The sequence below is a fragment of the Vipera ursinii genome, assembly GCF_947247035.1.
Source record: "Vipera ursinii genome assembly, chromosome: W".
Classification (NCBI taxonomy): domain Eukaryota; kingdom Metazoa; phylum Chordata; class Lepidosauria; order Squamata; family Viperidae; genus Vipera; species Vipera ursinii.
In genome coordinates this window covers 16,840,785-16,864,178 of record NC_139522.1, presented here as the reverse complement: position 1 = coordinate 16,864,178, position 23,394 = coordinate 16,840,785, and the positions used below count along the sequence as shown (strand labels likewise).

Genomic DNA, 23,394 nt, shown 5'->3' with positions numbered 1-23,394 from the left:
CCGCCTCTGCAGCGGCAGGGGAGGGTGGCCCGGGACCAGTACAGGGCAGTCACTACGAGGTACAGGAGATCCTGGACTCCCGGAAACGAAGAGGGCGGGTGCAATACTTGGTGCTCTGGAAGGGGTACCCCATGGAGGAGGCCACCTGGGTACGGGATGAGGATGTGTGTGCACCACGCCTTCTCCGTGCCTTCCACCGGAAACACCCGGGGAAGCCGGGGGAGACCCCGGGGGGGACAGTTAACCACGTTACGGATCGCTCACCTCTCTCTCCTTGCATTCCAGGTGAGCCCCTGGTAGAGGGGGCGGCATGTCGGGCCTCGGCAGCCCGACACACGAGGGGGGGCCCCTCCACCCCCCCGGCACACCCGGCTACCCTCCCTCCGAACCCACCTGGAGACGGCATGGCCCGGAGAGCTCGGAGGCCCGCGACGCTCCCCTCGCCGCTCCCGGACGCGCCGCGGCTCCTCCCGGCCCCGCCAAACTGCAGCACGGCCCGGGGAGTCCAACGGCCCGCGGCGTTCGTCTCGGCGCTTCCGGACGCGCCGCGGCTGCTTCCTGCGCCCGGCGGCGCGTCATCCAGGGGCTCCCCGGCGTGGGAGGCTCCGAATCCCGGGCTGTCTCTTCTGGCGCTTCCGGACGCGCCGCAGCTGCAGGCCTCGCCCGCCGACGCGACGACGCGCGGTTCCCCGGCTCGGGAGCAACGGACCCCGGACTGCAGCCAGCCTGGCGGAGGCCTGAGCCGACTTCCTAACTGTGCGGCCTGGGGGGACTTCCTGGCTGCGCGGCGCAGTGTGGCGACGCTGTCAGGGGACGGGTCCTTCCCCCCTGCGGTGTCCGGGTGGCTGGGTGACAGGGGGCTTCGGGGGTGGGTGCAGCAGGGAGTGGGTGAGGGTGAAGGGAAAGGGTGCGGTGGTGGTGACACGTTGGGGGAGCCTTACCTGCCTGAGCGTCGGGCGAAAGGCTTTGTAAGGGAGGGGTGGGGAAGTTATAGGGACTGGGAGGGCGGAGGCTTGTTTGGGTGGAGTTTGGGTGGGGTTTTTGGATGTGTATATAGCAGCGTTGGATGCAGATAGCAGCCAACGCTGGCTTTGTTTCTCGTTGCGGCTAAAGCTCTGTGGAATAAAGTGCTTCTAGACTGCAGCAGGAGTCTCTCGTTCCTGTTTTCGGTATCTACCCTGTTCGTTGCAGGACGAGTTTTGACACTGCCCTTGAGGTCAACCCGGAGACTTCAACTGGTGCAGAATGCAGCCGCGCGAGTTGTCTTGGGGGTTTCCCGATACTCCAATGTTACACCTTTGCTCCGCGAGCTGCATTGGCTACCGGTTGCTCTCCGGATGAGGTTCAAGGTGTTAGTGATGACTTACAAAGCCCTTCATGGCATGGGTCCGGATTACCTACGGCAACACCTGTGGCCGGCGTCAACTTCCCTCCGTCCAGTGCGCTCCCACAGAGGGCCTCCTCAGGGTGCCTCCGAACAAAGAATGCCGATTGGTGGCCCCCAGGGGGAGAGCGTTCTCTGTGGGCATGCCAGACCTATGGAACCGCTTACCGGTCGAGCTCCGGATGGCCCCCGACCTTCGCTCCTTCCGGCGCGATCTCAAAACCTTCTTTTTTGAACAAGCTGGCCTGGTCTGACGGGATGGGGTTGGGTTTTTTATAATTAGTTTTAATTTTTAATATGTATCAATTACTACGGGCATAGTTGTTTAATCACTTTTTAATTTTTGTACCCTGTTTTTTATTATGTATTGCCCTGTGCACCGCCCTGAGTCCTTCGGGAGAAGGGCGGTATACAAATTAAATTATTAAATTAAATTAAATATTAACTTATATGCAGAGCACATCATGAGAAAGGCAGGGCTAGATGAATCAAAAGTTGGAATTAAGATTGCCGGAAGAAATATCAACAACCTAAGATATGCAGATGATACCACTCGAATGGCAGAAAGTGAAGAGGAACTAAAGAGCCTCTTGTTGCGAGTGAAGGAGAGTGCAAAACTTGGGTTGAAACTTAACATTAAGAAAACCAAGATCATGGCATCTGGCCCTCTCAATTCCTGGCAAATAGATGGGGAAGAAATGGAGGTAGTGACAGATTTTATTTTCCTGTGCTCCAAGATCACTGCAGATGGGGACTGTAGCCAAGAAATTAAAAGACGCTTGCTCCTGGGGAGGAAAGCCATGGCAAATCTAGAGAGCACACTAAAAAGCAGAGACATCACCCTGTCAACAAAAGTGCGTATAGTCAAGGCTATGGTCTTCCCAGTTGCAATGTATGACAGTGAAAGTTGGACCATAAAAAAAGGCTGAGCACCAAAGAATTGAGGCCTTTGAACTATGGTGCCGGAGAAGACTCCTGCGAGTCCCTTGGACTGCAAGGTGATCAAACCGGTCAGTCCTAGAGGAGATCAACCCTGATTGGTCAGTCCTAGAGGAGATCAACCCTGACTGCTCTTTAGAAGGCCAGATCCTGAAGCTAATGAGAAGGAAGGTGTCACTGGAAAAGAGCCTAATGCTGGGAAAGATTGCGGGCAAGACAAGGGGCGACAGAGAATGAGGTGGCTGGATGGAATCACTGAAGCAGTAGGCGTGAGCTTAAATGGACGCCAGAAGATGGCAGAGGACAGGAAGGCCTGGACGAACATTGTCCATAGGGTCGCGATGGGTCGGACACGACTTCGCAGCTAACAACAACAAAATTTTTATTATTTGAAAGTGTTGTGATTGTATATGGTCTAAATGTTGACATTCAAAGCCAGCCAACTTCATGCCAGATGGTCAATCCACACTGACAAGTGTCACACACAAATTTCCCTAGCCTATTTCTCTGCTAGAAAGGTGTTTTTTTTAAAAAAAAAGAAAAGAAAAAAAAGAACTAAGTGTAGCTGAGTCGCCTGAACTGCGAGATGGACAGCAAATAATTTTGACAAATAAGTTGAACTGGGGAGAAAAACTGAACAAGAGTGGGGAGTTCCCCTTTTCCTTAGCAGTCTGACTAAACTTGCAGACATGTCAAACTCGCAATGTATCGGAACTTTTTCCCCATTGCTGGCAATGGGGTGGGCGCTGTTTCCTCGTGATGTGTCCGGCCCGTGGGCCAGCAGTTTGACACCCCTGGACTAAAGTGATAATGAAAACTGTGCTTTTACAAATTGTAATTTTGAGAGATTTTATCTGTAAACCACGCAGACGAGAGTGAGATGGGCAATATCTAAATTTGATAAATTGGGGGGAGGATGTGAAAGTAATGGAAGGAATATTAGCCATTAATAATCAAAAGACAGAAGAGTTCTTTGTTAGCTTATCTTATAAGTGGTAATTCAAATGAGAAAAAATATGTACCTCAGTCTTACATTTCATCTCTCACATTGGGCAGGATTATATTTTTATATATAATCTAATAGATCAGGGGTGTCAAACTGGCGGCCCGTGGCCTGGATGCATCACATGCAGACCACACCCACCCCGGCTCCACAAAGGCAAAAAACGTTCTGATACGTCATGTGACGCGATCGAGTTTGACACCCGTGTAATAGATTATAAACATAAATTACAACATCTCTATATGAGAGCAAGAAAGCATTCATTGTAACAATCCATGATAATCTTATAGTTTGCCTGGCACACTGCATTTTCTTCATTTTTCAGGGCTTTTATAATTTCTTCTTAATAAAGTTGTTTTTACCTCTGGTGAGATTGGTTTATCTCAAGGAGGGGAAGAAAGACCACATGATTATGAATGACATGGCCAGGTTGTAGTATGTAAATTATTCTGTGTCTGTTCCCACCCAGCCCCTCCTTTTAATTGTCAGAAAAGAAATACAGAATATCAGCAAACAGCCCGTGCCTGCAAAGATGAAGTGAGGGAAGCTAAGGCTCAAAATGAACTAAGGCTTGCGACCAAAGTAAAAAATAACAAAAAAGCTTCTTTCAACATATAAGAAACAAGAAAAAAGTTAAGGAAATGATTGGTCCATTAGTGGGGGAAAGTGGCAAGAAGGTGACAAGCAACAGGGAGAAAGCAGAACTATTTAACTCGTTTTTTGCATCTGTCTTTACACAAAGGGAAAAAACAGTCCAACCTACCCAAACCAGTGCCATAAAAAACAGAATAGAAACGCAAGTTAAGATAGGCAAGAAAATGGTAAGTGAGCACCTGTCCAGCCTAGACGAGTTCAAATCACCAGGACCAGATGGATTACACCCCAAGGTTCTCAAGGAACTGGCAGACGTGATCTCAGAACCACTGAACTATATTTTTCAAAGATCCTGGAGCACCGGGGAACTACCAGAGGACTAGAAGAGAGCTGATGTAGTTCCCATCTTCAAAAAAGGGGAAAAAATAGATCCAGGAAACTACAGAACTATCAGCCTGACCTCAATACCTGGGAAGATTCTGGAAAAGATAATCAAACAACAAATCAGCGAACACCTTGATGCGAACAAAGTTATCACTAAAAGCCAACATGGGTTTGTCAAAAACAGATCATGCCAGACAAACCTTATTGCATTCTTTGACCAAGTGACAAAACTAGTGGACCAGAGGAATGCTGTAGATATAATTTACTTGGACTTCAGTAAGGCATTTGATAAAGTAGATCACAACCTACTACTTGATAAGATAGAAAAATGTGGGTTAGATAGCATCACCACCAGATGGATTCGTAGCTGGCTGACAGGCCGTACTCAGCGTGTGGTCCTCAATGGAACTGCATCTACATGGAAGGAAGTGTGTAGTGGGGTGCCCCAGGGCTCTGTTCTGGGCCTAGTGCTCTTCAACATCTTCATCAATGATTTGGATGAGGGGATAGATGGGGAACTCATCAAATTTGCAGATGACACCAAGCTGGCAGGAATAGCCAATACTCCAGAAGATAGGCTTAAGATACAGGAGGATCTGGACAGACTCGAACACTGGGCACTATCTAACAAAATGAAATTCAATTGTGAAAAAAGTAAGGTTCTACATTTAGGCAGGAAAAATCAAATGCACAGGTATAGTATAGGTGGTACCTTGCTCGATAGTAGTAACTGTGAGAGAGATCTCGGAGTCCTAGTGGACAATCACTTAAATATGAGCCAGCAGTGTGCTGCAGCTGCCAAAAAAGCCAACACAGTGCTAGGCTGCATTAACAGAGGGATAGAATCAAGATCACGTGAAGTACTAATACCACTTTACAATGCCTTGGTAAGGCCACACCTGGAATACTGCATCCAGTTTTGGTCACCACGATGTAAAAAAGATGTCAAGACTCTAGAAAGAGTACAGAGGAGAGCAACAAAGATGCTTGGGGGACTGGAGGCTAAAACATATAGGGAACGGTTGCTGGAATTGGGTATGTGTAGTTTAATGAAGAGAAGGGTGAGGGGTGACATGATAGCAGTGTTCCAATATCTCAGGGGCTGCCACAAAGAAGAGGGAGCCAAGCTATTCTCCAAAGCACCTGAAAGCAGGAGAAGAAGCAATGGATGGAAACTAGTCAAGGAGAGAAGCAACCTAGAACTAAGGAGAAACTTCCTGACAGTTAGAACAACTAACCAGTGGAACAACCTGCCTCCAGAAGTGGTGAATGCTCCAACACTGGAAGTTTTTAAGAAGAGACTGGACAGCCATTTGTCTGAAATGGTATAGGGTTTCCTGCCTTAGCAGGGGGTTGGACTAGATGACCTCCAAGGTCCCTTCCAACTACTACTACTTCTTCTTCTTCTTCTTCTTCTTCTTCTTCTTCTTCTTCTTCTTCTTCTTCTTCTTCTTCTTCTTCTTATTATTATTATTATTATTATTATTATTATTATTATTATTATTATTATTATTATTAACAGCAGTTTTTATTTTTTTATGCCTCTGAGTGTTTTGACTCCTGAGACTCCCTGGACTACTCCCTGTAGGGTTTTTTGCAAGAAACCCCATCAGCAGGAATTTGAAATCCATCAGAGAAAGATTATTTTAACCCACATCTCTGGCAAATAATTGAAAATCTTGTATGTATTCATTAGCTTTCCCATTGCTTTTAGATTGCAGATCTATTCCCTACTTGAATAATCAAAGGCAACTCTAACTTTGCATGACATTCTGTAAGTGTGAAGTAATGGATCATTGTCTTCAATGAGGGACACAGCCCATTTGACTGCTCCATCTTTCAAAAGACTCAGAACCAATGTTGGAAGCATTTGTAGGAAATTCTGTTGGTTGACATGACACAAACAACTCAAATTGAGTCATAGAAGTAAAAAAAACACCCTTATCTTGGGCTCCTCAAAACTCCTCTGGAAAATCCTTTGAGACCAAAGAATTACTGGCTGGGATGTAAGCTGTCAAACTGCCACGATGAGACAAGTCTTGTCTGAACTGCAGTGTTAATTATACTATGATACTGTGCAGGTTTGTTATTTGTATTTCCACTTGCTGTTCATGTTCTATCAGTGCTTGAGCAAGTTGTTCTGTGGACAGTAGGGTGCCTGAAGACTTGATGAAATTTCCACAATCAAAAGAAAGATTGATGCCTCTGTAAGTAGAGAGCAGTGAGGCGTTCAAAACTGATGTCAGTCCTTCCAGGTAGGCCAGGTCACGAAACAGACTCCACAAGGACTGTTGTCATTCTATTTTATTGTTGCAAGGTATGACAGAAGCTTGAAAGCCTAAAAAAGATCCTCCCCACCACCTTATAGCAAGAGAATCAAGGAATGACAATCCTGAGTTTCTGCCTCACTTCCTCCTCCTTTTCATGACTAAGCTGTTGTTTACCCTTATGGCTGTTGACTACATTTGTCAGTTATCTCTGCATTCCTCCACAGGCAAGCAGAAACAATCAGAAGCAAGTGGCCTCACAATTACCCTGGCCCTGTATACAATGTAGGTCTTTGTAGGTGATATCCAGCGTAGCTTACAGCAGGTCTGCTGGGCTGCACAGCTGGAGGTGAGCAGCGGGCAAGGAAGCAAAACCAAAACCATTCCTCCCCTGCCCCCCACCCCCCAGGTCCATGGGAAAACTGTCTTCCACAAAACCGGACCCTGGTGCCAAAAAAGTTGGGGACTGCTGGCTTACAGAACAGAGGTCACATGGATGTATTATGAGCACCCAAAACTACCTGTGCTTCTGCATTCTAAATCAGCTGCAGCTTCCAAATGCTTTTCAAGTACAGCCCCATGTAGACAGCATTACAGTAATACAGCCAGGAAGTTACTAAGACATGAGTTACTGTGAGTAGGGCATCCTGGTCCACAAATGGATACCTTCCTACAAGTATAAGGAAGTTGGCAGACAGTCAGGTGAGTGTGTTTGTCCCTCACCCCTGGGTAAGAGCTGGGGGAAGAGGAGTGGCTCCTTGCTTGGGCGAGAGCAACCGGGCAGGATGCTGTTTGTGAACTGAGTTAATGTAGAAATAGTGTTCTGGGGGATAAGGGGGTGTTGGATGTGACCCCTCTGCTGCAGTGAGGAAAAAGGTTGTGGTGGCTTAAAGACACTGAGAGCAAGTGCTATAATACAGGGGTCCCCAATCTCTGGGCCGCAGCCCATTACTGGGCTGCGGCCTGTTTGAAACTGGGCCGCATGAGTGGTGGACCCTTGCGCTCGCACGTGAAGCTCCACTCGTGTGAGCGGAGGATGCTTGTGCTCATGCATGAGCGCTTTCCACTCATGTGAGTGGAGCTTCATGCGCAAGCACAAGGACCCACTGCTTGTGCACGAAGCTCCGTTTGCACGAGCACCACACACACCCGCGCCAGGGTAGGGCAGTGTATTTCAATGGTGTGAGGTAATGGGAGATACGGGAGGCAAGGGGGTCATTCACAGGGAACGCAACCTTGGTATTTAGTACTAGTCTCATGTTCTGCCCTCTTGCATTCATCTCATTTACCTGGTCAGCAGATTTGTGGGGGCCCAGGTTTTGGCTGCTGCTTTGAAATGCCCGATCAGCCTGTAACAAGGTTTGCCTTATTGCTGACTTGTTTCTTGCACAGAAGGCTGATCTGGCTTGTATCACTGAGACCTGGCTGGGCCCAGAGGGAGGTGCTGCTCTCTCAGAAATGTGCCCAGTGGGTTATCAAGTATGGCACCAGCCTACAGGGCTGGGGAGGGGTGTGTGGCTGTTGTCATCATAGAATGTCTGGCAGCCTCCAGGGCCATGGCTCCACAAGTGCCTGGTTGTGAGACCCTTATTCTTAGGTTGGGCTTGAAGGATCAGGTGGGATTGCTGCTGCTGCTGCTGCTGTACCAGTCTCCCTGCTACATGGCAGGTACCCTACCCAGGCTCCTGGACCTCACTGAAGGGCTGCTGGTGGAGTTCCCCAGGTTTATAGTTCTGGAGGACTTCAATCTGCTAACTCTGGGGGTGGGGATGGAGGTAACTCGGGATTTCAAGGAAACCATGACTTCCAAGGGCCTGTCCCAGGTCATCTAGGGCCCAACTACATGTAGTGGTCACACATCTGATTTGGTGTTGTCAGAGCAGTGCCTTGGTGACCTGGAATTGGTGGACCTATCTTTGGTCCCTGTCATGGTCAGATCACAGTCTGGTGGCAATGAGTTTCTCGACAGCTGTACCGCCCTGCCCTCCATGGAGGCAGGACCTATTTATCCTGGATGGATTTCAGAAGGAACTGGGGGTTATAACTGCACATCTACTGTGTAGGATTGTGCCCATATGACCTCTCCTAACTCATAGACCTCTTTGTCCCCTGTGGTATACAGAGGAATTGAGAGGGATGAAGTGGATAAAGAGACATCTAGAGTGCCACTGGCAGAAAACAAGGGACAAACGTGATTGAACAAGGGTAAGAGCTGCTATTAAAGCCTACCTTGTGGTTATTTGGGTGGTGAAGTGTAAGTACTTCTCTGCACTAATTGCATCTGCAGAAAATTAACCAGCAACCCTATTTAATAGCAATAGCAACAGCAACAGCACTTATACCGCTTCATAGTGCTTTACAGCCCTAAGCAGTTTAGAGTCAGCATATTGCCCCCAACAATCTCGGTCCTCATTTTACCAACCTTGGAAGGATGGAAGGCTGAGTCAACCTTGAGCCAGTCAGGATTGCTGGCAGTCGGCAGAGTTAGCCTGCAATACTGCATTCTAACCACTGTGCCACCATGGCTCTTTAAGATGAGCCATCTCTTCCTGGGGAAGGAGGATACAGAGGTCTACCTGAAGGGGCATGCTGAGGAATTTGCTGATTTTCTGGAAGACAAAATTGCTCAGATTCTTTTCCAGCTCGATGCCGGTGTTGTTGCTGGTCTGGTGGAGGAACTTGGGGCAGGTTCTTGCCCAGTTATCCTGAGGAAGTGGAAAGGATCCTAGGAAGTATAAGCGGAAGCACCTGTGTTTTAGATCCATGCCCTTCCTGGCTTGTGAAAGCTTCCCAGAAGGTGACATGCGGGTGGGTTCTGGTGGTGATTAATGCTTTCCTGAGGGAGGGCATGGTGCCCAAATATTTTAAAGAGGCTGTGGTCCACCCTCTTCTTAAGAAGCCATTACTAGATTCTGTCATATTGGATAATTTTCATCCTGTCTCCAATCTTCCCTTTTCAAGAAAGGTTGTTGAGGTGGTTGTGCGACAGCTTCAGAGGTTCCTGGATGAAGTGGGTTATCTGGACCCTTTCTAGTCAGGGCTCAGGCCTGGTTATGGGATGGAGATAGCATTGGGTCAAACTTTTTGATGATCTCTGGTGGGAAGAGGATAGGGGTAGTGCATCCATCCTTTCTGTACTTGACTTCTTGGTGGCCTTCAATAACATCAACCATGGTATTCTTCTGGAGCATCTTCGAAGGTTGGAAGTAGGGGCTCTGTATTTTCCTGGTTCACTTCCTTCCTCTGTGGTTACTCTCAGTCAGTGTTGATAGGAAGCAAGAGGTTCGGCCCTCATCCCCTGCTTTGTGGGGTCCCACAAAGCTTGGTAGTTTCTCAGCTTTTTAACATCTACAGGAAGCTGCTGAGTGAGATCATCTGCCACCATGGGCTGAGATATCATCAATATGCTGATGACACCCAGCTATATGTCTCTGCCCATGGTGAGTTGAGCAATGTCATGACCTCCCTCTCGCAGTGCTTAGAGGCTGTGAAGGGCTGGATAACGTGCTGAAACTGAACTATGGCAAGATGGAATGGCTCGGTGTTTGGGGTTCTTTGGTTCATGGATAATTGCCATCTCTGGTCTTGGATGGGGTGGCACTCCTCCAGATAGACCCAGTGCATAATCTGGGGGTTCTACTAGACTCCTGCTCGAGGCACAGGTGGCAGTTGTCAGGAGGGCTTTCATGCAACTGCGTGTTGTGCACCAGTTATGCCCTTTCCTGGACCAACAATCCATGCTCACAGCCTGTCATGCTCCAGTCGGAGCCTGAATCTGCTGAGGAAAATGAGCTGGAACCCGAGCCAATGGAGGTGGATGGAGGGGTGTCTGTGGCTTCAGAGGAATGTGGGGAAGAGCAGGCTGAGGCAGGCCAGAGCCTTTCAGGATTGGGACAGGATGAACATGAGAGACAGAGCTCAGGTGATGAGCAAAGGCCATCCCCTCCTGATCCCACAGCAGGGAGAGTAAAGCGAAGGAGGGAACAATGCAGGCAGGCTCAACTACTCAGGAGAGCAGCACCCTGCCCCTCTGCACAAGGCACACCTGGAGACTGAGACTTAAGGAGACGCTGTGGGGAGGGGCATTTGTTGGAAACAAACGCTGAATGCTTGGGAGTTTTGTGTGCCATTGCTGATCTTGGAAACAACTCTGATCTCTTGTTCTGTGTTGTGATTTCTGCTTGGAAACCCTGAAACTCTTGACCATTGGACTGGCTGACAAACTTGATTTGGTGTTCAAAGACCTCGGATTGAATTTTGGCTTCTCTTCTGAAACTGCTCAGGCAAGCTTGTACTTCTACAGACTCGTTAGATTTTGGATGTATGTTACTTTCCTTGTTATCTACGTGGCCTTGAGTAAATTACTCTTCTAATCTGTGAGTTGAAACCTGAAGGAGGACAGCTTGTTCCATACACACTTTCCAAGCCTGAAGAGTTAAAAACTTGTGAAACTACTTGCAGCCAGAGGCTGCTGAAGGTGTGTGTGTCTTACTTTGTTCTGCAGCTTGCCAGAAACGTGGGAGCATTTGGGGAAAATTGGAGCAAATAAAGGGCGGTTTGAACTGCCAGTTGACTGGTTTGCCTCTATGCTGTGCTCTGGGTCATCACACAGCCGCACATGCCCTTGTCACCTCCTGTCTTGACTATTACAATGTACTCTACAGTGGGCTGCCCTTGAAAAGTATCCAGAAGCTTCGGTTGGTTCAAAATGCAGCAGCCCACATGGTTTTGTACAGGCCTAGATCTGCACATGTCATTTCTCCTGCAGGAGCTGCATTGGCTTCCAATTTGCTTCTGGGTCCAATTCAAGGTGCTGGTTGTCACATTTAAAGTCCTACATGGTTTGGGACCTGGTTATTTGAAGGACTGTCTTTTCCCGGTCACATCTACCCAACCCACCAGAGTAGCAAGGCAGGGAATGCTATGGGTCCCCTCTCCTGAGGTACATCTAGCTGGACCAAGAAGGGCCTTCTCCGTGGTGACTCCCTCCCTGTGGAACATCATCCCCATGAAGATAAGATTGGCCCCCACTTTGGCACTCTTTTGCAAGGACCTGAAGACCTGGTTTTGCCAATGGGCCTGGGGAACCCAGAGTGGGTTGGAGCCCATCAAGTGGCTTATTTGATTGACTGAATTGTTGTTGCCGTGTGTGTGTGTGTGGGGGGGTATTGCTTTTATTTTTTTTATATTGGGTTTTATCACTGTAAGCTGCCCAGAATCACTCAGAGTCAGTTGGGCGGCCATATAAATTTTCTTAAATAAAATAAATGAAATAAATATTTCCCTAGCCCCTCCTTACCCAGGAATGACTGGGTCACTTTAAACAGGCTGCTGGCTAGCATTCCATACATGAAATAAGGCCAGAAAATATTATACTTTGCCACCCTTATCATAACAATGTAATGTTCAGAAAAAGATCTTACCCATGCTTGGTCAGGTTTATTCTTCATTTTTCTCCTGCAACACTCTAGTTCCCTTCATCACAAGAAGTTCCTTTGAAAACTAGGCAACTCTCTGGGATCTACTTACATAGAGAGTCTGCACAGGTGTGATCTGATCCAAGGATGCAACTGCTCCCTTATTCCAAGTCATCCAGGAATGACCCCAATCCCCTTCTGAAACCCAGTCAGCGTGGGGCAGACTGATCAAATAGGCCCTACCTCTCTATGGTAGGATAGAGCTTCAGAGAAATCCAAGGCCAAGTGGGAGTGATCTGTCCATGGCAGGGGATTTGTGGTAATACTCTCCAACTCCAGCTTTCATTGCAACTGTCACAAGATAAAGACTAGGCCCAATGTGTGACACTTCTTGGTCCATGTACTGGCACAGAGGTAACTTCAGTCAGGTCCTTGATAACCATGAACGTCTGAGCAGCCTCAGAATCTGCACCCAAAACCAGCAGATCAAAGTCTGCAATATCATAAACCTGGGTAACTCCATTGCCAACCTAGCTATGAACTCCAACAGCGAGACTGGTACATAAGCACAATTCCCTCTGATCCCTGCCACCCAACATTCACAAACAGGACTGGGTAAATGCAGAGCAGTGCCCATGAAAGCCATTAGGTTTTTCAGATGACAATGGCTACACCACCACCTTAATCCTGTGCTCACAGCTGGTGCCACATGAAATCCAGGAGGACAAAAAACTGAGAAAGGCACCCTTCCCTTGGTTAATTTTGGTAATAGGCCTGGTCCAGCCCTTTTATCCACAATTAAGCTGTGGAGGAGGGGAGCTTTATTATAAGCTACTCCTATACATTAAGTAGCAACACTTGGAAACCAGGGCATTTGAGTCTTCATTACCAGATCTTGGGGTATAGCACAAGAGGCTAGCAAGTGAGATTGGTACCAAACACTAAGAATGTAATCGCTGGAAGTGGCTATAATGAGCCATGGAGATGACATTGGAGAAACCATCTAGAAGCCATTAAGAGAACAGTAAGTGCAGAAGCATGTCTTGAACCCAGGGAGGCTGGAAAGTATTAGACTTAGACTGGCTGTCCTGACTCCCTGAGGCTAGGAGGGAGGGAAGGAAAAACGTAGGCAGACTTATAAGATTCTGTTACTATAGCCTATCTCAATAAATACAGTTCTAGTTTTTCTGTGGAGTCGTTTCCTAAACTGGTCTACCCCATGTCTGACAGTGGTCCAACCTGTTTCCTGCTGTATCTTCCCCTGCCCAACATACCTTCACCTGTCTGCAGTGCCCACCATAATATTCTTGCTTTCTCATCAAGCATTGATACATATTAATGTACCAATGTAAATGGCCAGTCACACACTCTCAGTCCAACCCACCTCACTGGGTTGTTGCTGTGGGGAAAATAGGAGGAAGGTGTGTTGGATATGTTATGTTCACTGCCTTATTTGTAAAAGTAACAAAGATGGGATATAAGTAAGTAAGTAAATAAATAAATGAATAAACAAACAAATAAATAAATAAAAATATACTGTTATGTCCCAATTTTGATCATCATTGGGGATAACATGCATTCTCTTCCAGAGATTTTAAGCAGGCACCATGAGACAAAATTAATTTGCAGTGGGAAGTATAGTGTGAGCATGTTACTATCCTCATGACTTACTTGTATGCTGGCCACTGTAGAAATAAAATGTTAGGTAAGAGATAACTTTGATCTGTAGAACAGGTTTTATTGTTCATGTCTATTCAAGTTTAGTATTACTTTATAATTATATGCTTGTTTTTTTACATTCAAGTCACTATCAATTAGACATTGAGCAGAATTCATACCTCACATCGGAAAGGCTTCTCTCCTGAATGCTGTAGTGAATGAACCTTTAAGGACATACTGCGTTTGAAAGATTTTCCACAGGTTTCACATGTAAATGGCATGTCCTTAGTATGTGCTGAAACATCAGTCAATTAAATAAGTCAGTCATAACTAGCTTAAGCCTCAGTGGTTTCAAGAGGTACAATCTAAGCATAGATAAAGATTGGATTCAGTTGTGTTTTTATTTTATTTAAAATATTTCTGTGGGTGCCATGCAATCAGATTGGTTCCTGTTGTGGTCTAAATAAACTGTAGTTAAATTATAAATATAAACAATATAATTAAAAGTAGCAGTTGTCACTCAGGAAATAAAAATGCTATTTATTGTGCCTTATAATACAGAAATCTGCTTAGTACAGAATTAGTAAAAACAAAGCACACTAATATGACTATAAATTATGGTAAGCATAAACACAGAGAACTACTTAATTAGACTTCATGCCATCAAAGGAAAAGTACCCTTTTCAATAACTCCCTCGACGTCCCACTTCTAAGTTCAAACTTCCTAGCTATCTCACTAGGTTAAATTATTTCAGCCAAATAAGAATAATTTCTTAAAAGTTCAGCTCTACCTGAAAAGAAGTTCAACTTGGCATGGACATGTTCTTCCTGTATCATTTAGATCTACAGAAGGGTACTTTACAATGAAGCCATCCCACATTTTACCAATGTTTTGTGCTTTAATTCTTCCAAATACAGATTTTAATTTCAAAGGGAATTTTTTTTGATAAACTCCTGAATCTTGGTGTTTGCACTCAGTTAAGATATACATCCAAGAACAGAAGTTTACTATAAAACTAGGAAGAAAAAATAACTACATGGATTTGAACTAAGACACCACACCTTCTGTGTTGCAAATAGACTGAAGTACCATTTACCTTCTCTCAATTGAATTTAAAACAGATTTCACACATTATAGCCCCAGATACTCTTACATTGGGCGGATTGAGATGCCAAGGTCTGGTTTTCTCCCCTTTTACTATAAAGGCTTTCTATGGCTTTCTCTATCCCATCCAGTAATGACTAATGGAGATAAATAAGGGCATAGTTATGGAGAGGTGGTTTTCAAAAATGACTAACCTATTTGTAAACAAGGAGCCACCTATAATGCTACATGGACAGTTTGTTCAACTTCAAAATCATGAATTTGAAGGAAGCACAATGCTATGCAAAAACAGGCAGCAAAAACTCACCAACCATGTGCTTTCGCACGTGAGCCATGGTGTAGAACTTCTTTTCACATATCTCACAGGAGAATTTTTTCTCTGCATATCCATGGACAATCTTGATATGTTCATGGAGGGACCAAAGCTTCTTGAATGACTTATTACAGGAAACACACTGAATGGGTGGACAGGACAAAGAATAATTTAAACAAAGTTCACTTCAGTTGGTACCAGGCAGCTGTAACCAAAATGAAAATCCACAAGGAAAAGATTGCAACTGTAAGTAAATTGTTTCGAGGCAAGTATTAAAAAGCCACTCACTTCATTATAATGTCACTAAAACCACAGATACAAGTTTTAAGAAAGTGAATAATCATGCGATTACAGTGCCACCTGCTGCTTCCTCAAGAGCAAATCAGCAGCAACTTCCAGATTGTACCAGCCCTTCACACAGACGCACAGGTGGAATGAGCAATGATGTTGAAGAAGGATTTAGACAGAGAACTAGGCCTACCAACTTGAAAATGATATCTGATATCCAAAATAGCTCATTTGTATAGCACATCTAGGAAGTATATGCTGTGAATATTTAGAATAAGTTACTCAGAGTGAAACAAATGGTTTTTTTTTCCTTATTTGGAGTGCAGAAAGTTGGACTATGGATGGGAAATAAGAGAAAATGAAATAATACATTTCCCTCTACCCAAACTCATGGCAGATCATATATAAATAAAGTAATGTGATTTTGCATTAATGACTGATTTGGAAAGGATACTTTCTAATTCAGGTGTCTCCAACCTTTCTGGCTTTGCAGACCACTGGAGGGGAGAGGAGATGGTTCCGCGCAAGCAGCAGGCGCATGCGCTTGCATTGCAAGCTCTATTTACACAAGCAGCAGGTGACCGTGCCTGCGCTCGCACAAAAGGAGCTTCCTGCGTGACTGCCAGCTGCTTGTGCAAATGGAGCTGCGCGCACTCACCGTTTGTGCGGCCCGGTTCCAAACAGGCCACGGCCTGGTACAGAGCCGTGGCCCGGGGGGTTGGAGACCCCTGTTCTAATTAAGTTTCATCTTGTCTAGAATGAGACAGTGAAACAAAGCAAAACTAAAATATAAATTATGTAATTTGTATCATTCTTCAATGCAAATAGTCATCACTACATTTTACCATAAACTCTAGCAGACCACTTATACAACAAAGTAATGCTCACTCTGTCCCCAAATTTAAATTCTGTGTCACAACACTAGAATGTTATCAGTAATTGAGGTTGTGCAAAATATATAGGAATAAGTTAGCAAACTATAATTTTATTTTTTTAATATATTTTATTGATTTTTTTAACATATTCACCTTAATATTTGGTAAACAACATGTTGTTTGGGTTTACATTTAAAAACAATCCATAACAATTAATTTCTATAATTCCATAATCCACATAGTAGCTTTCTTTTTCTCTTATTCCAATAATATTCTTTTTCCCACCTTAAATTAGTACATTTCTTAATATTTTGATAGATAACAATTGAATATAAACATTTTTCTAGTATTTACCAACCACATCAATATAAAGCTTCTTTTCTAAGTAATAATCTTAATTACCTCATCATAAATCATTTTCAAAGTTCTTGTTTAGATTTGTTTTCCCCACAATGTTCAAAACATTCTTACCAGTTAAGATTTTCTCAGAGTTAATTACACTTAAGTATTAAATCTTTTTCCTCATACAAGCCATCCCAACAGTTTTACGTTTCTCATATCTTAAAAAGAAAAAAAAGAACGAAATAATATACTACTTGAAAAACATATCCGTCTTAAGCTAAAATACATTTATATCCAAAAAATTTCTATTCTTTTTAACCATATTCAAATAAATTTTTCTTCTTGGCATCCTTCAGTCTCGAGAGACTATGGTATCATGCTATGGAAAGATGTCCTAAAGCAGCATCTGGTGTGGCTAAAAAGACCAATTCGAGAGTGGCAGTCCCTTCCACACTGAGGGCAGATACCATCTGTCCCCTGTCCAGCCCCCAGATTTTGCTGGTTCCGGGACTGCCTCTTTGCCTCAGCCTGCCGCACAAGTGTCTCTTTGAATTGGAGAAGGCCATGCTGTGTCTTTAGCTTCCAAGTTGAACAATCAGAGGTCAAGGTTTCCCAGCTGTTAATGTCCATTCCCAAGGCCTTTAGATCCCTCTTGCAGATATCCTTATATCGCATCTCTGGTCTCCCTCTGGGGCGCTTTCCCTGCACTAGTTCTCCATACAGGAGATCTTTTGGAATCCGACCATCAGCCATTCTCACGACATGCCCAAGCCAGCGTAGACGTTGCTGTTTCAATAGTGTAAACATGCTAGAAATTCCAGCACATTCCAGGACTGCGCCATGCCAGGTGATGCCAAGAATATGTCAGAGACAACGCATATGAAAGATGTTCAACTTTCTCTCCTGCCATACGTGAAGAGTCCAAGACTCACTGCAGTACAAGAGTGTGCTGAAGACGCAGCCTCTATAGACCTGGATCTTTGTATGTTCTGTCAACTTCTTATTAAGCCATACTCTCTTTGTAAGTCTGGAAAATGTGGTGGCTGCTTTACCAATACGTTTATTCAGCTCAGTATCTAAAGAGAGAGTGTCGGAGATAGTTGAGCTGAGGTACACAAAGTCATGGACGACCTCCAGTTCCTGTGCAGAGATTGTAATACAGGGAGGTGAATCCACATCCTGACCCATGACTTGTGTTTTTTTCAGGCTGTTAGTCCAAAGTCTTGGCAGGCCTTGCTAAAACAGTCCATAAGTTGTTGAAGGTCTTCGGCAGAGTGAGCAGTAACGGCAGCATCATCAGCGAAGAGGAAATCCCGTAGGCATTTCAGCAGGACTTTAGACTTTGCTCTCAATCTGGAGAGATTAAAGAGTTTTCCGTCTGATCTGGTCCAGAGATAGATACCCTCTGTTGCGGTTCCAAAAGCATGTTTCAGCATGACAGCAAAAAAGATCATGAATAAAGTTGGCACAAGGAGGCAGCCCTGCTTCACTCCACTTTGAATGTCAAAGGAATCTGATGTTAAGCCATCAAAAACTACAGTGCCCTTCATTTCCTCATGAAAGGACCTGATGATGTTAAGGAGCTGAGGTGGACATCCAATCTTGGGGAGAATTTTATAAAGGCCGTCCCTACTAACCATGTCAAAAGCCTTCGTAAGATCTATGAAGGCTATGAAAAGTGGCTGTCTTTGTTTCCTGCATTTCTCCTGCAACTAAGGGAAAATACCATGTCAGTAGTGGACCTCTTGGCTCGGAATCCACACTGTGATTCTGGATAGACTCTCTCTGCAAGCACCTGGAGCCTCTTCAGTACGACACGGGCAAGCAGCTTCCCTACAACACTGAGAAGAGAGATGCCGCGGTAGTTGTTACAGTCACCCGTCGCCTTTGTTCTTATACAGTGTGACGATATTTGCATCCTTTGTGTCCTGTGGTACTCCACCTTCCCTGCAACAAAGACAGAAGATGTCAGGACTTCCTGTTTGGCAGCCGTCGGGACAAGTTGGGAAAGTCAGTGCTCGGCTTTCCAGCTTGGTTTTTCTTCGTCTAGCGACCCTTAAAGGGTCAGAAAGTTGCCCTGGAGGGGCAATGAAGGAGGAGGGATACTTCAGGAGCTCAGATCAGAGGGAACCCGATCAGAGCGAACTGTAGGACCCTCTGGAAAACGAAGAGTAAGGCTGTTTTAAATCTCCGGCCATAGGCGTCTCCAGCGGGAAGCAAAGGTTTATAAACCAGAGGAATTTCAACTGCGTGCTGAAGCTGGGTGAGCAAGATGTTTCCTTTTCTTCTCTTAGAGGACTATAAATGTTGAACCCCTGAGTAGAAAGAGCTGGAAAGTAAAGACCCCCAGAAGATTTACAAGCGGCGAGTAATTACACGGGAGGGAAGAGGCTCTTTGTTAAAAATACTGGACATAAGCCAAGGAGGACATCTAGTGGTGAAAAAAGAACGAAATTTTTGCAACATTCTCTGTTGATTGAAATTTAACCTTGAAGAGAACAGCTGCAGCTGATAAGGCTGCTTTGTTATGAGACTAAAACTCAAAGTTACTTCTATTGAATTTGACTAAATTCTATTGATTTAAACAGACGTTGTTTTGGCTATAGACTGTAAACTTCAAAATGACTTCATCGAATATTACTAGACTTATGAAAAAAACTTCTGCACCCTCAGGACAATCTAGTCCTACATCACAGGGATCTATTGAAGCTATGTTGCAAAGGGAAAAGACTACAGCTCAAAGTGAAACACAGACTTCATTAAAATTTCTTCAGGATCTTATGTTAAAGAATAAGAGACTTTGGAAAGGAACCATTTAGAGACACAAGAGAATCATAAAAGCACACAAACAACACTGGAGAAGTTGAATGAAGAAATTTTGGATATACAGTGTAAAGGAAAAACTGGAAACTCAAAATCAAATGATAATAAAAAACCAACAGAAGATACATAAGATTGAAGAAAAAACAGATGATAATGACAAAAAGATAGAAATGTTATTGCGAGAAAATGAAAAATTAGATAACGAAATTAAGATTTTAGAGATGGCAAATGTGGAACACTATTTAAGGTTCCAAAATATTCCTGAAGATAGAGCTGAAAACATAGAAGAGGTGATTATTGACATCCTGGAGGAGGCTCTGAAAGCAGACCGAGGGGAAATTCAAATTGAACTAGATGGGATATTCCACTTCAACTCAAGCTACGCAAGAAGAAATAAGTTACCAAGAGAAGTACATGTACGATTTGCAAGGAAGACAACAAGAGATGAAATACTGCGGAAAGTAAGAGATGAACCAATACAATATAAAAATAAAGAAATTGTGGTCTTAAAACAGATACCCAAGAGAGTCAGAGATTCACGAAGACAGTACCATTTTTTGACTATGAAATTGATGGCTAATGGCATAAACTTTAGATGGCTTATGCCAGAAGGCATCTTAATAAACTGGAACAATACAAGATATAGACTTGATTCAATTTGTAAAGCAGAAGACTTTGAAGAGAAGAATAGGTCAATTTTGGATGAAGGAGTAAAAAGAGGTCAAGGGGAGAGTAAAGAGCAAAAACAAACAGAAGAGAAGACTCAAGGAGCAACTGCACAAACAAAAGAACAGAAAGAGCAAGGTCTCCAAAAGGGGGAGGATGAAGGACCTGCTAGAGAACAAAGAACTACTAGATCGGTTAGACCAAAATATAAGTAAATGGAAATGGATAAAGAAAGTGGAATTTTTTCAGTAAACATAAATGGACTGAACTCTCCAATTAAAAGAAACAAGATTTTTAGGAAACTATGGAAATTGAATTTGGATATAATTTGTTTGCAAGAAACACATATAAAAGCACAACATTATAAACTATTGGAATATCCAAAAATTGGAAAACTTTATTATACATCAGCACAACAGAAAAAAAGAGAAGTAGCTCTATATATTAAAGAGACAATAAATTCGAAAATGGTATATTCAGATGAAGAAGGAAGAATATTAATGGTAGAAATTTATCTGCATCAAAACCAAATATTATTAGTGGCAATTTATGCACTGAATAACAATCAAGAAAATTTTTATAAAAACCTACATAGAAAAATAATAGAAATGGAGTATCAAAATATCTGTTTACTAGGAGATTTCAATGCAATAACAGATGGAAAAATTGATTATAAAAGTAACAAAACAAGGAAAAATGGTAGAGGAAGATTACCTAAGACATTTTTTGCTATGGCGGAGGAAATTGGAATTCAAGATATTAGGAGGGAAATAAATCCACAAAAATTACAATATACTTTTTACTCAAATAGCCAGAAATCCTGGTCAAGAATTGATATGATTTGGATGACTGCTGACTTGAGAATGAATGTGCAGGACATTGAAATAGAAATAGGCACATGGGCAGATCATAACCCTCTGAAAATGACTTGGAAAGGGACACAAAAAAGGATAAGATGGGAGCTTCCGGTGGCTGTGCGGCGCCGGAGACAGCCTTCCCGGGTTGCCCGCGGCTCAGCTGAGTAATTTTCGCCCGAAACAGCGCCGATCAGCTGTTTGGGCGAATTTGAAGCCCCCTCCTCGGGAGAAGAGGAGGGGGTGAGGCCCCAGGTAGGGGTCGAGTTCTCCGGGGCCGCCTGAGCTTGTAGCTTGGGCGGCTGAAGGATCGAACTCCCCCGTAGCCTGGGTCGCTCCCAGCTGGTCAGCGTCTCTGCTCCGGATTTCTTGGAGCAGAGCCAGGCGTCTGCGACCACCCCTGCCTGAAGGAAGGACTATGGAATAAAGGGAGCAGGCAGAGCGGTACAAGAGGAAAAGGTGAAGAGGATTATTTTATTTTACTCTCGAGCTTGATGAACTTTTTTAAACTTAAAGTGAAAGTGCGTCACAATTGAAAGTAAAAGATGGCGGCTAAACCTCCCCCTAAAACTCTTCGGAGTGCTGGAACTTCTCCGGTGCAACAATCATCATTGCAGGCGTTGCATCCTCCTGATGTATTGACACCGAAGGATTTACAAGATGCTCTTGAAAAACATGCCCAGGTAATTCTGGAATCAATGGGTGATAAATTTGCACAGATGGAGGAGAAATTGGAGAAATTGGAGGAGAGAATGGAAGAGAGGATGGAACAGAAGTTCAGTGTGATGAAGGTAGACATTTTGTCTTCAGTGCATAAAGTGGCTGAATGTGTGGAAGATTTGGATGAAAAAGTGGAAGATTTGACTCAAAAGAATGCCATATTAGAAGCAAAAGTTTTGGAGAATGAGGATTTAAGAGACAAAATGGATAGAGAATTGAGTCTTGCTCAATATTACCAGATGCAGTTTGCTGTTAGAATCAGAGGTTTAAAAGAGAATATTAAGGAAGATCTAAAGCAGCTGGTCTCTGAGGCTTTTGAAGTGGTATTGAATCAGCCAGCATCTGAAATAAAAGGAGGCTTGGACAAAGTGTTTCGTGTGAATTCATGGATTGCCAGACAGAGAAAGCTGCCAAGAGATGTGGTGGTTTATTTTGCAAAAAGGGAAACTAGAGATGAAGTTATACAAGCTGCCTATGATACTAAAGTTGTGATTGCTGATCAAGAAGTTTTGGTTCTAAAAGAAATTCCTCCAAAGATTTTAAGGAGAAGGAAGGATTTTACATTTCTTGTGCAAGAGCTCAAGCAACGAGATATAAGGTTCAGATGGGAGATCCCAGTTGGGTTGATGGTGATGCATGAAGGTAAAAGGTACCGTCTGGCTACTGTGATGCAAGCGCGTGATTTTTACAATAATGTTTTAAAAGCAACCCCATTATCACTTTTGGAAGCTGCAAAGGGATCTGGAGAAGGAGAACATCAAGAGGCTGAAGATGGACAGACAGAGGAGAATGGTGCTGGAGGAGATCAAGCTACAACTTCCTTGGATGATCCTAGAGAGCAGAGGGTGACGCGTGCTGCTTTAAAACGATCAAAAAAGATAAAAGAACAAGATCAGCAGAAGTCTATGGAAATTCCACAACGTACTTACAGCCAAGCAGTGGGAGGAGCACGGCCTAAAAAAGATAGTCCTATCAAAGCAGTGCTCCAAGAGCTTTGGGATGATATGCATGGCAACTAAATTCTTAACTTGGAACGTTAATGGACTAAATTCACCACAGAAGAGGAAGAAAGTTTTTCAATATTTAAAACAATTCAAGATAGATGTTATATGTTTGCAAGAAACGCATATTAGGGTTGTGGATCAAAAGTATTTATCGAACTCAAGGTTGGGTACGCAATTTGTTGCTTCTGCAATGAATAAGAAAAATGGAGTGGTTGTTTATGTTAAAAGTGCTCTAACAGCAAACTTAATCGAAGCAGATAAGCATGGAAGATACGTTATGATAGAGTTGCTGCTAGAAGGTAAAAAGACGCTTTTAGTTGGATTATATGCTCCTAATCAACAACAAGCTGACTTTTTTAGTTTACTTCATACAAAGCTTACCCAGTTGGATTATAAATCTTTTATTTTTATGGGGGACTGGAATGGTGTTTTGGATGTACAGATGGACAAGGCTGGAGCTTTTAAGCGCATTCCAAGTCATGCTAGACTGCCTAAATCTTTTTTTGAAATGAAGGATGACTTGGAACTGCGAGATATTTGGCGCGAGAGACATTTGCAGGAAAAGGATTATACTTTTTATTCCGACAGACATCAATCTTTTTCCAGGATCGATTTTATTTTGTTGACTAATGATTTTTTTTAAGGACTAAAAAGGTGAAGATTTGTGCAAGAACTATCTCTGATCATAGTCCAGTTTGGCTAGAGATTGATAAGGAGAATAGAGACAGGCGCTCGTGGCGCGTAAATGAGAATTTGT

The 23,394-nt window shown here is 43.9% G+C and overlaps 1 protein-coding gene across 1 annotated transcript in view; it reads right to left on the bottom strand.

Moving 5' to 3' along the window:
* The window catches only part of LOC310648244 (zinc finger protein 652-like), a gene marked incomplete at its 3' end in the record, with an annotated part of 99,739 nt that overhangs the window by 11,945 nt on the left and 64,400 nt on the right, over nucleotides 1-23,394 (bottom strand). The window contains exons 3-4 of the mRNA XM_083375990.1: nucleotides 15,060-15,207; nucleotides 13,827-13,942 (exon numbers count right to left, since the gene is read on the bottom strand). Of these exons, the coding sequence (XP_083232116.1) occupies nucleotides 13,827-13,942; nucleotides 15,060-15,207 (264 nt within the window). The remainder of the gene's footprint in view (nucleotides 1-13,826; nucleotides 13,943-15,059; nucleotides 15,208-23,394) is intronic.